General features: G+C 31.9%; 1 protein-coding gene across 6 annotated transcripts in view; it reads left to right on the forward strand.

The window, feature by feature from the left end:
* TBC1D32 (TBC1 domain family member 32) overlaps positions 1-17,973 on the forward strand; it is a 201,245-nt gene that overhangs the window by 167,051 nt on the left and 16,221 nt on the right. For all 6 annotated transcript variants that reach the window (XM_078054793.1, XM_036118997.2, XM_078054794.1 and 3 more), the window contains 4 exons: positions 294-363; positions 2,071-2,186; positions 2,937-3,091; positions 11,060-11,200. In XM_078054793.1, the coding sequence (XP_077910919.1) occupies positions 294-363; positions 2,071-2,186; positions 2,937-3,091; positions 11,060-11,200 (482 nt within the window). The remainder of the gene's footprint in view (positions 1-293; positions 364-2,070; positions 2,187-2,936; positions 3,092-11,059; positions 11,201-17,973) is intronic.

Below are 17,973 nucleotides of genomic sequence, written 5' to 3' on the forward strand. Positions count from 1 at the left end.
AGCTTTTGTGTTCTGGGACCCAAGTAAAAATAGATTGCTTTAAAACTAAAATTAGTTGTTTTGTACTTAATATGCTTTAAAATGATTTTTATAGGAGAAAAGTTATTGTAAAAAGTTTCCTGTTAATTTCTTTGAAAATATAACTGACAGCTCTTAAAAGAACAAATCCATCAGTGTTTTCAAAATTCACATTAAAATATGTAAAAATATTACTTTCATCAATTTTCAATTAAAATGTGATTATTATGCAGACTTTTATACATTTTTATAACCCAGTTTTCTCTTGTTTTTAGCTACTGATGCAAATGTGAAGAACGAAAGTCTTTCATCTGTGCAGCAGCTTGGCATTAAAATGACTGTCAGGTATATTATAGGGAAATATCTCCCTTGCGCATTTCTAGAATTTGTTTTATCTTCCTGATATGTGCTTAATAGTATTTAACAACTGACTATTTTGTGTACTTTAAATGCAGAGTTTATCATTCAGAAAATAATAACTTTGTTTTGGGGATATTGGCACATGATTAAATTACCTCTGCTGGTAAATCAGTTATGGTTCATTATCATTTCAGAGGCTAATTACAGTGTATTTAAGCCTCTATGACTACAGGTTTTTTCCAAAAAAAAAAAATGCACTGTAAAAATCAGCACATTGGTAGCACAATCATGCCATTTTCTAAACTATAATAGATTTTAATTGTCAAACTATGGTGATGAGTACAAAAGTACCTTAAGGATAGACACTGAAGTTAAAAATGAATAAACCAAATATAGTTTGAATTTTTAGTCTCAAATTGTAATTTTCAAAAGAAATAAGCTAAACAGCAGACTGTGAATTAAGGAGTGAGTCTCCTCTCTTGCTTATTAAATGGGGATCTTAACAGTTCCATCCTACTTCAGTGGGTAATCTTTAGAATCAATTATAAAAAAGATGCATATGGAAACTTTTAAAATGACTATTTTTATAAATTCATAGCATTATAATGAAAAGTGTGATAGTAATTCTGGCTAATCCATCTGTATCGCATAAAGCATGTCACTCATTGTTTTGTGACCCTATATCTGCTTTTTATTTTGTAATGTCCAATTTCTATTCTGAAATGGAATCCATAGATAACATGAGCAAGCTAGTCACATATTTTTAAAATTCAGTATAATGTCTTATTGGTAAGAAGTAAATGGAAAGTGATTTGTAATGAAATGTTTGTGCCCAACTACAGTATATGACATAGCTGTCAACCATATAGAATCATTGTGACTTTGGCAGCCACAAATAGAGACTCATGGTGTCTTGGTGCTTCAAATACTGCTTGAGTTTTGCCACTGGCAAAGTGACTTTCCAAAATGGAGAACAAGTCTTAGGCTTCAAACAATGAAAGTACTGTCTTTCCCTGATTTACACATAGTTGCATTCAGTGTATCATAAAAAATATAGAAAAAAATATGATCTTATATAAAGCAGAATTGGTTTCAAATTATTATGAATAGCTTCTTCACCCATGCAAATAACAGGCAGGCCATTTGCAAGTGGTTGTGCAGGACTGTCCCACATCTAACCTCCTGACCATCACTCACCAACTGCCGTTAGTGCCCCCAGTCACTATGCAATCAAAAACGCCCCCATGAATTTCCCAAGTGGCCCCAGCAGGGGAAGTGCTCCCTTTCAAAACCTTTGGACTAGATGAAATCTAAAATTGCTTCTAGACTTAACATTCAGTCAGTCTAACCTGTCAACATTGCATGTTTTAGATTAAGTTCAAGAAAAAATGCTTGTATTCTTCTTATATACAGTATCTACATTTTGTTCTCTCATTACTGTTTTATTTTCCTTTAAAGTTGTCAGTATTTACCAGATAACTACTGCTAATCCAAATATAATTATCAGGAACATATATTGAGTGTTAAGCTCTCCCTGTAAGTGTTCTGTGTAGCATAGTTGTTCTAGAAGTAAAAGAAAACTTAAAACCTTGGGATCTCAAGAGGACTATGCTTGATGGATTTTAAAAAGTGAATTTGCAATGCAGAGCCTGATGTTTTTCATTTTGTATGTTTTGTGGGCTTTTAATGTAGATACGGCAAGTTTCTCAACCTGTTAAAAGACAGTGCAGAAAATGATCTTACCTTGGTTTTAAAGCACTGTGAGAGATTCCTGAAACAGCAGCAAGCTCCCGTAAAATCTTCTCTTCATATCCTTTTTGAGTGGATTCACAGTAATTGAACATTATGTGTTTTTCATAGTTCTTTGATAGGGTACCTTAACACATTTTTAATAAAATAATACTTTAACCTATATTGCTGATTCGTTATGATGTACCTTTATAGTATTCTGTATTTTAAATATGAATTTTATTAAATTGTGTAGTAATTATTAAATTCAGTCTTACTCATTGAATCTTAAACTGAGTAAAGTTATTAGGCTATATTTTCAGATACATATAAGAAATTTTTAAAAATAGGTTTAGTATATCTAGAATAAGAGTATTCTAGAGTGAGTAAATCTAGAATAACAATAGAACATACATTTATTTTACTTGAATTGGTTATTTTTCAGAAATAGGTTTGACTTGAAGGGAAAAAAGCATATGAACCGCTTACATTACTGAATTCTAAAAATGTATGGATTTTTAAATATTTGATTATGTTAGTAATTTAGCAGGTAACCTAATCCAGAGAAAGAAGTGGTACTATGATTTTAATGACTTGAATAAATGTTGCCACAAAGCAGATAGTTTTCTCTGCATTTACTAGTGCCATTGCCCTCCTTTACTTATGTAAGTAAACAGCACATTAGCTTGTAAATCGGTTGAAGATAAAATGAGGACTAGGTATCAATATCTCTTTCCTGATCAGGATCCTGGAAATGAGTATTAATGGAGTTCTTATATTTCATCTTCTAAGATAAAATATTGCAAAAGTTCCTTAACTGTGGTTTTCAGTCTGCCTGCAGGGGACTTATGCTGGCCATGACTGGTTTGTATCTTCTTTGTTCATGATAATGTTGGGGGACAAAGAGAAAACACTCAGATTTCTTCAGCAGTTCTCCAGGCTTCTGACCTCTGCTTTCCTTTGGTTGCCAAGACTACATGTTTCTGTAAGACTTTTTACTCTGTCTTTAAATGAGTGTGTTAAATTTTAAGGCAAATCCTATTTAAATTCATTGGGATCTTATTTGTAGAGGGCTCCATAATAATTTACGTTCATTTTCTACCTGAATGCTTTTTGTCTGATTCTCTTTGAAGACACAGATTTGACATTTTCCCAAATGCTTGGTGTCTTACCTAATGGTAACTGAATGAAAGATTAGTGATAATAGATGGATTATTAAATTTTAAACTTGTCATTTAGTAAATTATAAAAAATACATATGTAAAAAGAGCTATTGAATTTTTTTATTGTTGCTTTGTTAGAAAGAATCAGTTAAATTACAGTGTAAGAAAATAATTAGGTCAAAATTGTCAACATATTCTATATGGAATATGGAAATCTATGATGAGTTTGGAAATCTATGATGAGTTTTGATTACAGTATTATAGTGTATTTTATTTTATTAATTTTTTTATTATGTTATATCAATCACCATACATTACATCATTAGTTTTTGATGTAGTGTTCTTCCATAATTCATTGTTTGCCTATAACACCCAGTGCTCCATTCAATACGTGCCCTCTTTAATACCCATCACCAGGCTAACCCATCCCCCCACCCCCTCCCCTCTAGAACCCTCAGTTTCTCAGAGTCCATAGTCTCTCATGGTTCGTCTCCCCCTCCGATTCCCCTCTTTCATTTTTCCCTTCTTACTATCTTCTTCTTTTTTTTAACATATAATGTATTATTTGTTTCAGAGGTACAGGTCTGTGATTCAACAGCCTTACACAATTCACAGTGCTCACCATAGCACATACCCTCCCCAATGTCTATCACCCAGCCACCCCATCCCTCCCACCCCCCACCACTCCAGCAACCCTCAGTTTGTTTCCTGAGATTAAGAATTCCTCATATCAGTGAGATCATATGATACATGTCTTTCTCTAACTGACTTTTTAAAGGGTTTTACTAGCTTCATGAGATCTTAGAGTTTAGAGGTAAGAGCATCCCTCCATTTGCTAACGTTTCTGTATTTTGTTTTACTTACTGCCATTAAGATCTCCAACTTGGGGAAACTGTCTACTATACAAGATAGGCTAATACTTCCCAAACCTTTCCTATGACATACTGCACATGGACAGTGCAATCACATTGCACCCCAGGATAAATAAGTTAAGGGATTGTGAGCATATGTGGAGTTCAGTGAAAGCATGTATTACATGTTTTTACAGTATGTATTTGTGATAAGGAATATAAAAGCAAAGAATCAAGGAGGAATATATTATAAATATTGAAATATTATATTTTTATGCTTGAAATAGCTGTATGTAATTCCTGAATAAGAATTGTACTTAAGCATAATGCAAAATTTGCTCACATGAACAGTCAGAAGCAAATGGCAAAAGAATGTGTACAGTTTTTCTCTAATCAGTGGAATATTTTCCTTCTGTTAACCAGAATTTGAATAATTCTTTAAATTGTACATGAAGATTTTAAAAATCTTAGATAGTCCTCTCTTCCATTTACATATGTAATGTTGAAAAATCTTTTGACAAGGAATATAGATTTTGAATCCAATCATATATTTTCATGTCAAGTATTTGAAAATGATACCTGCATTCCACTAGTCTTAACTACTCTACCTTAGTGTTAAGATTGTGACACTGTCAAATATTACCAGTCAAATTTTTTAAACCATAATTTTATAAAGTTGCATTTTTGCTTTGAATCTATAAACTTTTTCTTTTTTTTCAATCCTTTAAAATTTATTGAGATTTATTTTATAACCAAGTATTTTGTCTATCTTGGTGAATAGTATATGTTTTCAGCAGTTTTGGCGTGTAGTGTTTCATAAAGGTCATTCAGGTCAACTTGGGTAATAGTGTTCCCCAAGTCTAGGGCATCCCAATTGATTTTCTATTTACTCTATCACTTATTGAGAGAGGTTTTTAAATCTCCAAATATAATTATGAGTATGTCCATTTCTCTTTTAAGTTCTGCCAATTTTGCCTTATCTATTTTGAAGTTCTGTTATTAGGTACATGTGTGTTAGTATCACATGTCATCATGATGAAGTGAGTCCTTTATCATATGAAATGACCCCCTCCAGTCCTGGCAGGATCCCCTGTTGTCAAGTCTCCATTTCCAGCTCTCTTGTGATTTGTGGCCAATGAATGGCTTTTCTGTTTCCATTCTTTTACTTCAACCTACCTATATCTTTATGTTTATGGCTGTTGCATTGTTGTCTTGTCTTTAAGATTTTTGGAGACAGCATACAGGTGGACCATGTTGTTTCATCCCATCTGAAAAGTCTGTGTTTCAGTCCATATGTTTATTTTTTTATTTTATTCTTTATTTTATTTTATTATACTATGTTAGGGTTAGTCAAGCAGAGAAAGACAATTATCATATGATTTCACTTATATGTGGAATATAAGGAATAGCATGGAGGACATTAGGAGAAGGAAGGGAAAAATGAAGGGGGCGGAAATCAGAGGGGGAGACTAACCATGAGAGATTGTGGACTATGGGAAACAAACTGAGGGTTTCAGAGGGGAGGGGCATGGGGGGTGGTGGGATAGCCTGGTGATGAGTATTAAGGAGGACACATATTGCATGGAGCACTGGGTGTTATACGCAAACAATGAATCATGGAACACTACATCAAAAACTAATGATGTACTATACGGTGACTAATATAAACTTTTTCAAAACACATTTTATTTTTAACATAACAGTGATGTTGTGCTCTAATAGGTTTTCTTTCCATAAAACTGAAATCAGGCAGGACTCTAGCAGCTTGGATTTTATTAGATTTATTTTGATAGCATCATTGAATATGGAATATAGATCTGTGAATGGAATGGAGTGACGTGTTCCTCATGGTGTTTAGGACGAACTCTTGATGTAAAGCCTTGATACCTTTCTGTTGGTGCAGCTGTACCATCAATGAACACTTATGCAGTGCCTTACATAGTACCATTTTTTCTTTTCAACTGCAAATATACCAAGTTGAATATTTTGTTACCAGGAGTTTGTTTTAGTGCTTCTTTGTAAAATAACATTCTGCTAATATTCCTCTTCAGGGATCTTGTCTTAGAGCTGTTAGCTAAGTCACTACTCCATGGTATAAATGTTTTTGATTTAATCATTTAATGGATTGGTGCTTTTTCTATGCCGCTTGTTAGTGCATTCAGTAATAATATTAATACATGATTTAAAAAAATTAGTCCCTTTTCTATTTTGTTTGTTCCATTGGTCTCAAACATTGCAGTGACACTTTGTGTGCAGGTTGATAAAATAAGCTAATCTACAATTATGGTGAGACACTTTGGCTTTAGCTAATAATAGTACAAACTTGTCCACCTTCTTTAACTCAATCTCGTTATTATAATCAACCTCACAAAAGCTTCAACCTATGCCCCAGTCCAGCATTCTTCAACCTTATTACCCTGTTCCTTTTCTTCCATAGCCTATGTCAATTCTTAATATGCTGCTTAATTTGTATATTTATTAAACACTTAAATGTATAAGCTCTAGGAGGGCAGGGTTTTCTATTTTGTTTATCAGTGTGTCCCAAACTATTTTCAATAGTAATTAATTCCGGGGCACCTGGGTGGCTCAGTCAGTTAAGCGGCTGCCTTCAGCTCAGGTCATGGTCCCAGGGTCCTGGGATCGAGCCCCGCATCAGGCTCCCTGCTCGGCAGGAACCCTGCTTCTCCCTCTCCCACTCCCCCTGCTTGTGTTCCCTCCCTTGCTGTGTGTCTCTCTGTCAGATAAATAAATAAAATATTAAAAAAAAATAGTAATTAATTCAACAAATAGGTGTTGAGTGTGTGAATTAATATTTAAATACAAATATGTAAAGGACAGTAAGCTTTTATTACTTTAAAAAACATATTTAAAAGATAATAGATCCTCTGCATTCTTAAGAATGTTGTAAGCAAATTATCGTGTATTGGAAGAAATTATGCCACACTTCAAAAAGGTGTAAAAAATTGGCCTTGGATAAGCAATATAGGAAATAATGAAATATTACTTTGAAGTTCTCAAAATTTTATAAACTATGACTATCTACTCATATGAGATAAAAATAATTTGAAAAAATTTTTCCTTTGAAGCCATTGAGACCAGAAGAATCCTTTAATGTATTGACTGTATTAAATTATCTTTCATTATTATTTGTTCTTAAAAAAAAAAAAACTTTCTAAATGATAATATACTAATTCTTTATGGAATTTCATCAAGAATCAGAGTTTGGCTAATTTAAACTAAAAGCTGTTAATAAAATGACAGATTATGAAAGATCAAAAAATCAAATATTTCCATGTGGGAATACCTAATCTCAAGTAATAATTATAATAAAAGTAACAACCACATATGCCTTCTGTTAATAAAACATACGCAAAAGGAGAACGAATTAAATTTAAATAAAAACTGAACTATTTCACATTCACATACAGGTAAAACTCCATTGATGATAAATCAAGCTAAAGTCATAGTCAAATGAACTAGTGTAGTTCAACAGGAAGATCATGGGAGAGTTATATATATTTTATATATATAAAAATATGTGTGGATATATTCCTCTCTTACTCCTCATAAAATAAAAAACAGTTAACACAGAAAGTTTAGAGTTAACAATTCTAATACTGTTCAAATGTACATTTAGATTTAAATTTTACAGCCGTCAGTGTGTCTTGGCACACTTATAACCATTTGCAAGGCATTAGCAATAGTAAATCATATGACCAGTCACTTGTAGGACAGAACTAGTGTCAAAACCCCTTTCTTTTTTGTATAACTTTAAGTCTTAGATCCATATTTAAAGATTCCATTTTCCCATGTGCTTTTTATCCCCTGGAGAGAAGAAAGATGGGTTTTCTAGAATTTTAGAATCAGAGGTAAGAAAAAATGTTTTCTGTTCACCTCCTGCATGATGCACGTGCTGCACAGATTCATTGCAGCGTTGCGCATACAGCATGGCCCATTCCCTGCACACAGATCCCCAGAGTGGAGGACTAGACTGCACTGGTTTGGGCCCATTTAAATTGGTTTAGAGAGTTTGTCTTTCTCATAGGGTCTTTCTATTTAATTTCCATAGAACTAGATTTTTCTAGTGTCAGGAATAGAGTGACTCATCAGAACTACCTATAGTGGAAGGGAAAAACCAAAAGACCGCTTACTATGGTCTGTCTTTTAAGGTGCATATCTTTTCATTTTTAATCTCTAAAGTAAAATACTCTAAAAAGTATTATTTTATAAAGTCCTTGCTTCCTGTTATGATGCTTTGTAGTATATCCCAACCCAAAAGTTGTACCGATATTCTTTTTCACAGTTTTAGCATAGTTTGTATGTTATTTTATGTCACTTAGATGATATATTACATGCTGTTTTCCTACATGTTTTGTGCTTAATCCTATATTCTGAATTTTACTTAGAGTTACCGTTATTAAAAGTTGCCATCTTTTCAGAGAGTTGTGACTAAGCAAAATACATCAAAACACTAGAAGTATAACAAACAGGCTTTATAATTTGATGATTCAGAAGACTGTGTTGTATTTAGGTAGATCAGAGTTATTATTGATCTGGTTTTATGAACACCATTTACTATAAATTAGAGTTATGTAGTGGCAATTAATAGACCAATTAATAAAATTTTTATTATAAGTGAATGTACTGGGATTACAAGGTACAATCATTAACATCTTTTCTTGTAATTCAGTCAATAATTTGTTGTGTAGCTATTCTATGCAAGGCTTGGTGCTGGGAGCTGTGTTGGTTACAAAAAAGTATGGCATAATTTCTTCCAACACAGGATAATCTATAAGAGTAGAACTCTTGCCTGAGCTTTGGGACTCCATTACATAATAGCTTGTTTTTTCTGAGAGTGTAATTAGTCTCTTGTCTCCATCTCTAAACACACCTACTCCAAATATATTGTTTTCAATACAACATAGAAGAAACTGTATAAGAATTATTTCTTATACATACATTTCTTACACTACTATTATGCTTATATTCAGAAAATTATTACCTAAGCTTTCATTGAAAATTAATATATATGTATAAGTTGATTTTTTGTGTGTTTTTTAAACTCATTAATTCTGTACAAATAGTCATTAGTGAAATGTGTATTTCATAAAAGAAGATAAAGAATACAAATTTTCAGTTTATATATGTATATATGAATACATATATATTTATATGTATGTATATATACATATATTTTAATAGGTATATGTTAATGTATATGTATCTATACATATACCTTATGTATGTGTGTATATTTATAATTTAAAGATGTATTTACCTGAGAGAGAGCGAGCATGCGTGCATGTGTGTGGGGGTGGGTTGAGGGGGAGGTGGGACTTGGGCAGAGGGAGAGGGAGAGGGAGAGGGAGGGAGAGAATCTCAGGCAAATTCCCTGTAGAGTGCCGAGCCCAATTCTGGGCTCGATCTCATGATCCTGTGATCATGATCTGAGCCGAAATCAAGAGTCGGACACTTAACTGACTGAGCCACCCCAGTGCCCCTAAGTTTATATTATTTTTAACTACTCAAAGGAAAGTTTATTTTTTGTCCTAGATACTCACCTGAGGTTAGCTATAGGATGTCCACTTAATGTGCTATAGTATGTCTCCAGTCATCAGTATATAAATTAATTTTTTTGTGTGTACTCTGAGGTATCTCTGAGAACCTGTCATAAAATATATATTTCTACATATATATTCCTATAAATATATATTTATACAATGTGAAATGGTAAATTGTCCTTTATGATGATAAATGATAAAACAGAAAAACCACTGATAAATCATCTTACTGGTTTCAGAAATTTTAGTATATAACTCAAACCTAAATCCTTAAAAGCACTTTAGCAATAAAGTTTGAAAGAAATCCTCATTTTAACTCGTATATAATTGTTATATATAAGTTGATTTGTTTTAATTTAAAAGCATTAATTTTCTTTATTACAGTTACCCAGTAAAGAACATAAAATGCCTTTCTGGAAGAAGTTTCTTAATTATCCATTCTTCAGAATTAATTTGAATATAAATTTTTAGTATAAGTCTATCGGGTATAGTTGCTAGTCTGTCAGTTTTTCTTGACATAAAATGATACCTCCCAAGTTTATTCTTTGTTTTAAAATGTTGTGGTTAGATATTGGATTTATAGTAACACTCATTGAAGTATTATAGAGTGATCATGATGACATAAATTGTACCTAAGAGCCAAACTGAAAATATAACCAACTTTATGAAGAAATTGCAGAAAAATGCCAGTTTGGAAGATGTGTGTATATATATCCACACATATATAAATGGACATATAAATAAATGTAAAATATAAAATATGTAAATTATATAAGATTAATATGTAATTATTATAGAAATATATAGAAAATAGCTGGTCTAAGAACTTTGACGGGAATGCACTATGCATTTTTTCCCAGTTTTAGTGATAAATTTCCAATGGAGTTCCCAATTTCAGTTATTAGTATCTCAAGTTCAGATTTAGGTTAATATTATCTTAGAAAAAGGGGACTATGCAGATATCCCAAAGAGTTGACAAGCTAAAACTTTTTAATGTGATAGAATCATTGGCCAAAGCCAGCTGGACGGCCAGCATATAGAAATACACTCAAGTAGTGAAATGTAAAGCTTTATTACTTGTGTACTCGTACTTTTATTCTTTCATGCAACAGCCATCCCCTTCATTCCACAAGGCACTGAATTACAGTATTAACTTTATTCCTTTGTCTTGGAAGGTATAAATATGGCCTTAAGTGAGATTTATTCTTTCTACAGTGTTTATAACATTCTGACTTTTTAGCTTACATAATTATAATGTTTGCAGTAACTTGTTATGCCCCCACATTAATTTTGAAATAGCAACTCAAAGCAAAAGTTGGTTTGATTATTTTACATTAGTTGCATGTTCATTAATTCTCAGTTTCTCCTTTTTATGCAGAGGTACCTAGCTACTGACACTATAGAATCGGGCATCCATCCAGTATATTTTTGCAGCACTCACTACATTGAAATGCTCCTGAAGGTGGAGGTGCCCCTTGTGTTTTCAGCTTTTCACATGTCTGGTTTTGCACCATCCCAGGTAATCCAGAAGAAATAGCGTTTCTTCAACTCCCAGATCTCAGTGTCTTTAAAGAAAGTTAAAGTCTCACCAAATATAGGAAATACATTTAAATTAATAAGATCATTTTATAAGTATTCATACTTTTCTAACTGAATTTTTCCCCTAGGTCTGTTACAATATACAGATTTCTTTATAGTAGATTCCTGGCATTCAGATTTCAAGTTCACCTTCAGCTATTCAAGGACATAGACATTCTGGAAGTCTATGACATGTAGGCTTTTTAATGGAGATAATATCTGCTTCCTAAGGCTAATGTAAGGATTAAGTGAGGTAACTGAGGGTAAGAATTCTTAACACTGAACATCTGGCATTTGAGATACTGTATCTTAACCTAACAAGAAAGCCCAGCTCTCTATTTCTGCTCTCGGGATCTGGGAAGGATTAATGATTTTTCCAGGGCCTGGAGTTGTGCTTGTCACATGCAGGAGTGTCTCCTGTGCATAGGCAGTCCTTCATTGGTGGAGGGGTGTATTGTTTCTTTACTGTTATAAGCAGACTACAACTTAAAACTTTAGAGCTTAAACCTTTTTCTGTTTTTAGAATTAAATCTTTAGGTCAGAGTTCCAGAAGGTAGAAATACTTAACTAAAAGATATGAACTCTTTTAAGACTGTTGACACATATTATCAAGTTGCTTTGATCTTACTCTTCTAACAGAAATGAAGAAAGTATCTGTTTTTCAGGTCTGGGTATTAGGCTTTTTCAAAACTAATAGCTAAATTAATAGGTGGCATTTTCTTTTTTTAAAATTTTGTGAATTTTTTTTTAATTTTGTGAATTTTTAAACATTAGCAAGGTTGACTATAATCCATAGCCTAGTTAATAATTGAATCTTCTTAATTGCCTACCTACCTGTCTTAGCGTATTTCTTATTGATTTGTATGTTCTTTAAAAGTAACCCCACTACCCAAATCTCTTCAATTCCTGTTATGTATTTTATTTACTATTGTAATTTATTACTTACTTATTTGCTGTTAGTGTTTTTATGTATTTACTATTGTATTATTTATTACATTTTTCTTATTACATCCTTATATTATGTCTTAATGCTGGTAAGAATCCACCTATTATACACTTCCTAACTCCCCCTCTGAAAAAGCTAATTTAACTATTTGTATTGATTCCTTTATGTGCCCTCTAAAGTGATTTTTCCTGTTTCAAATTGGGCATTTGGATGTGGATAAAATGCTATTATGTTCACTTTTCTCAAAGTAATTTACAGTTTATGTCCTTACTGACTCAGCCTTCCTATCTAGGAATGTAGTAAGTTTTTCCATTTATTTTCTTTGTATTATATTTTACTAAAGTTGTATATTTTTTTCATATAGGTGTAATATCTTTCTTATTACAGATATTTCTAATTAGTGTAGCTTGAAATCTCTTTTTCAATTTTATTTCCTTTGTGGTTACTGTTAATAATTCGTGAAGGCATTAAATTTTCTGTAATCATTAGGTTGTACACTTTTTTCTAGATTTGTGTTTTTTCCAATTTTGTAATGTATTTTATTTCTGTTTCATTGTTAATTAAATTCTGTAATTTTTCCAGAATAATTCTAAGTAGTGGCTTGCTTGTTTTAGACTTGAACAATTATTAAGAAATCATCTAGTATTTCACCATTAAGAGAATTATTCCCTGTCATGCTATGGAAGAATCCTTCTACTTTATGTAAAATATTGAATTTTGTTTCCTTTCTTTTAATCAAATAAGAATGTTGAATTTTGTCAAGTTCCTTTAGGGTTAAGGTTATCTTGATCTTGGGGTTTATGTGACTTGTTTATGTGACCATTGATAGATTTCTTAATAGTAAACGATGGTTGCATTTCCTTGGATTTGTCCTCCTGGTAATCTTTTCCTCTTAACTAGACCATATAGTTCTTGGTAATGTGCCTTTAGACTTATTTTGAAGAGCCCTTATGTCATGTAATTATATTTACTTGCATCTGGTTACTGTGCCTGTTGAGTTCTAAATTTCCTGAAGTTAATAAGTCTAAAAATAACAAGGAATTGCATGTAATGAAAAGGAATATTCTTTCCTGGCCAGTTGTAGCTCTTACTTGGCATGTGCCTAAAACATTTTTGGAAATTTTGAATCATAAAATGTTTAATTCTGGTTGGAAGTAGATACCTAAATGTTTACTAAGCTGAATAATCTATTCTTTCTACTCTTCTAAAAATCCAAGCTAGGGAACAAAATGTTCCTGAGAGCTCTTTTTGCCATTCTAGTCTTGAGTAATATAATATATATTGTCTAATGCCTTCAATCATTTATTACTTCCTAACATATATCCTTTAAATTTAAAATAGACTACCACGAACTGTGGGAAAACTTGTAGTACCTCTGGCCTCACTATCAATTTGGTACCTTTTTATTATTTTGGCATTTATCAATTTGAAATTGCATATATGTAGCAGATTTATCTAATAAAACCCACTGCATTATTTCCAAGCAGTAATGTTGTTGTGTTTCTTAAATTATCTAATGTAAAAATGAGTTTTTAATGGCTCTCGTTGTGAGCTAATCATTTTCTTCCTTAAATATATATCATTGCTTTGTTGATATTATTTGCCATTTTACTGCTAATTATAAAATATGAAACAACTTTTAAGTAACGAATAGGTGTAGGTGCTTAAGTAATCGTTTGGATACAGATTTTGTATTTCAAAGCTTATTCATTTTGATCTAATTAGGAGCAGTGCTTTTTGAAGTTGTGTATTTACAGACACTAAGGGATTGGTTGATTAATGAAGGATTTGTGAGTAGGTTGCTAAATAAAATACATATATCTCTAGAGTAAAAATATATATTCAACTAGAATACAAAAAAATTAAAATAGAAATATATGTTGATTAGAGTTTAAGAGTAACTGAGAGTGGAAAATATAAATTCCAAATATATAGTCCTCCTTTTTAAATGAACAGAAAAATCACATATTCTAATTAACTTTTTGACAAATTTTATCCTTTGGTAAAACACTTTCCTTACTGTACTTTATTTAACTTCCTAGCTTAAGAAGTACCACATATCTTTAATGATTTATCTCTTATAATTCCTTGGGGTCATTATTCTGCATATCATTATTGTACTATACTGTGTCCACAAATGGGCTAACATGGATAATCCTCTAACTATACTTCAGAAAAACCTCATGGTTGTTTCTCCTTTGGTGTTTTTTTCTCCTCCTCCCATCATGAAGACTGGATTTAAAAAAAAAAAAACTATTCTTACATTTCATATTTTGTGACATAGTGTTTTTTGAAAGTGCAGAATTATATAAATGTAAAGCAGAATGTTTCTTATTCATGCTCCTATTCATAAATGTCTATATATCTATATATATCTATATATCTATACATATCTATCTATCTATCTATCTATCTATCTATCTATCTATCTATCTATATATCTCCCCAGGCTTTCCCTCTTCTCATGTTGCTGATGTTATCACTTGAAATAGTACTTCTTTCTCCCTGTGCTACATCTTTGTGTCAGCTACTTATCTTTTATGTTTGTCCAAATGGAAAATTTTTCTTCAATGAACTACAAGTAGATTTGAATTTGTGTATTGTTTCTATACTTCCAGTAGAAATCTATATCTTGCCTTGTGGAATAGTTATCTGTGTCCTTTATCTCTTTAATAGTTAAAGTTCCTTAAAGGTATGTGTGCCTGATTTATCTTGAGGTTCTTTGGGTGTGTGATACAGTATCTTGCCTAGAAGTACAACAGAAATACTCTTATGTATAACAACTCTTTGCAGTGTAAAGATGTATTTCCAGAGCTTATCTCATTCAAAATTTTGACTACTTCATGTGACAGAAGTAGAAATTCAGAATCAGTGAAGTCAGTGAATTGACTTATTGAGGTTACCTTGATAGCAAGGACTTCACTTGAAGCCACATCTTTTGATTTTGAAATTAGTTTTCTTTCTTTCTTTGCTAATATTCTTTCTATGGTGAGAGCAAATAAAGTAAGGCCAGAAGAGTTGTTAAAAACATTGTCTTTGAGTCATAAAACTTGCTCATTTAATTCATACTTATTCTGACTTAATCAGATATCCATAAAAAATTGTTTTAACCAAACTTTTTTTACTTAATTCTTACGGAATTTTTTGAAGATCGTTTTTTAGATCTAGATACAAGTGAGAATAATTTACCTCAGATAAAATAATTATGTTTATCTCAGTGTTGCATCTTAATGTCCTTTAGTAGCTTAAGTGTGGTTGAAGAGCAGAATTTCCTAGGAAGGTTGTGGTACATTTTCATGTATATCATACAAGTGATTTTCTTTCCTTATAAGCCTAAAACACCATTTAAATGTTTTAAAAAGTAATTAGGTTTAAAGAATATTGGTTTTACTATAAAAACAAATGTAATTAGTTTGTTTCACTTTCTTTGTAAACCATTTCATTACTAATATTTTTTTGATGAATAGAAGAACTCAGCTTCTTAGTTTTGAAGATGCAGTACATCTCTGGACTTATAAGAGGGAATTTGGCAGTGTCTAGCAAAATCTTACGTGCATTTACCCTTTAACCCAGAAATCTCATGTATAGAAATCTATCCAGGAGATTATCTCACAAAAATTTGAAAATACATACAAATGTTTGTTACAGCACTGATTATAGTATCAAAAGACCAAAAACTGCAAATGTCTATAAATAGGAGCTTGGTTGAAAAATTATGGTTTATCCGTGGTGGAATACCATGCAGTTGTAAAAATGAAAAATACCTCTGTATATTGAGTTGGAGTGATATCCAGGATCCTTTGTTAAGTGATAAAAAGGTGAAGAGAGTGTTTAGTATGTTACCATTTATACAAGAAAGAGTGAACATACAAATGCATGTAGAAATGTGTTTTATTAAAAACATGAAAGAATATACCACATTTTTTTAAATGATTGCTTATAGGGATGGGGAAGGAATGAGCTGAAGAGTCAAGGAATATACCTTACTTTTGTATTTTTACTTTGGAATCATTTAAATATTTTTTTTATATAGTGATATAAATACATGTAACCGACAAAATAAACACATTCTGTCCCTAAGAATACAAAGTCAAACTGAATCAAATGAACCTAACAGTACACATTTGATAGTATAAACTCATGAGAATCACTTTAAAACACAGTAATTTATGTCAAGTGATATGTTGTCTAAAGCCAAAGAACAGCAAAAATACTGTTTTAAGTAATCATATTACTTGTGGTAGTGCTGGTTTTCTAAGATTATTTTTGTCTTGTGTGATAGATAAAAAGAATAACTGATGCCATTGGTAACTGAGATTTTCTGTGTGTTTTAAAGCAAACACAGATATAATTTATAGCAACTTATGATGTATTTCTTTTAAAAAGTTTAAAGAAGGTGAACCTAGAGAGGGAAATATGCTGAAGAACCTTACCAATCAAAATTTTGAATCTGTGGTGGGTCTGGTTCATGTACTGTTTTTCCTTTTATATATATATTTGAAAAATTCCATAATAAAAAATGTTTTATGAGTTTATCATTCTGCTTGGACACATACTATTTCCTTTATCCTTTTAGAATTCTAGATTGTTAGCTGATTTGCAAACCTTTGCATTCTATAGAGAAGTTATTTGCTTAAGGATTAAATACTGTGACTCATTGCTAACTCTTCTAGGGGAATGTGATTTTAGAATTCTATTACTGTTTAATGATTCTAAATCATCTTGCACACAGAATAGCTGATATAATTTCTGCCAAATGAAGAGGGACATATATTTAAAAAGTGCACATCTCCCCTTTGAGTGTCAGCTCAATGAAAGCAGGGACTAAATGTCTTTTGTTCACTTAAAAATTATAATGCTTGTTTGTATATTAGGTGCTTGATAAATATTAAATGAATAATAAACATCTGTACTTTGTTATAGAGTAACATTTATATAGTGCTTTATATACTTTCAAAGTGCTTTCAGTTATAATCTCATTTTCCTTTCCTAAATTTCTCATATGTAGAAAAAGACAGGCATTATTTCTGTTTAATGGAAGAAAAATAGACAATGTATAGAAAACAATGCTTGAGTGTATGTAAATGCCAGAAAACTGCATTAATAACTATGTATAAGAAAGAACTAATTGCAGATCCTGGGGTGGCTTTCTTTTAACCAATAAAGATAAGTATCTCCCTACATATATTTTAACTTCAGATATCTTTGTTTAAACCATATAAAGTTGTGAGGTTTCAAGATCAAAATGAGTTGAGGATCAGCAGTTTCACACCGTCCAACCTCTATAACAGTAAGGCTGCTGAAAAAGAAGATGGACAAATGCTGTGACCCCTCATCTCTATCTACATGTCACTCACCCCTAAAACTGACAGCAGAATGGGAACTGCCTTTTCTGGCTGCGGGGATCATCTGTACTAATTTCTACTCTTCTTTTGTTTCTCCTTAATTCATCCAGAGACTCATTTTTATTAAAAGAGTATGGCCATAAGTTGCTTGGCATTAATAGCTATAGCAAAGAACAGAGGCAGCAGTGCATTAAAGGAATTAAAAGTATTACTTTTTTAAAAAATGACTGCTTTCAACCTATCTAGTAAAGTAAGAGTAGAAGATATTTTCTCCCCAGTGCCGTAGAGCCATATTATGTGGGCAATGGAAGTTTGGTAATGAGCTCTGCATGCCAAGCTACCCTGCAGGTCAAGATCTGGGAGAAGAATCCTATTAGTGCTAAGACTAAAGTTGGGACAAAAGGGAATCGAATATATTCTACC

The sequence above is a fragment of the Halichoerus grypus genome, chromosome 9 (genome assembly GCF_964656455.1).
Source record: "Halichoerus grypus chromosome 9, mHalGry1.hap1.1, whole genome shotgun sequence".
NCBI lineage: Eukaryota > Metazoa > Chordata > Mammalia > Carnivora > Phocidae > Halichoerus > Halichoerus grypus.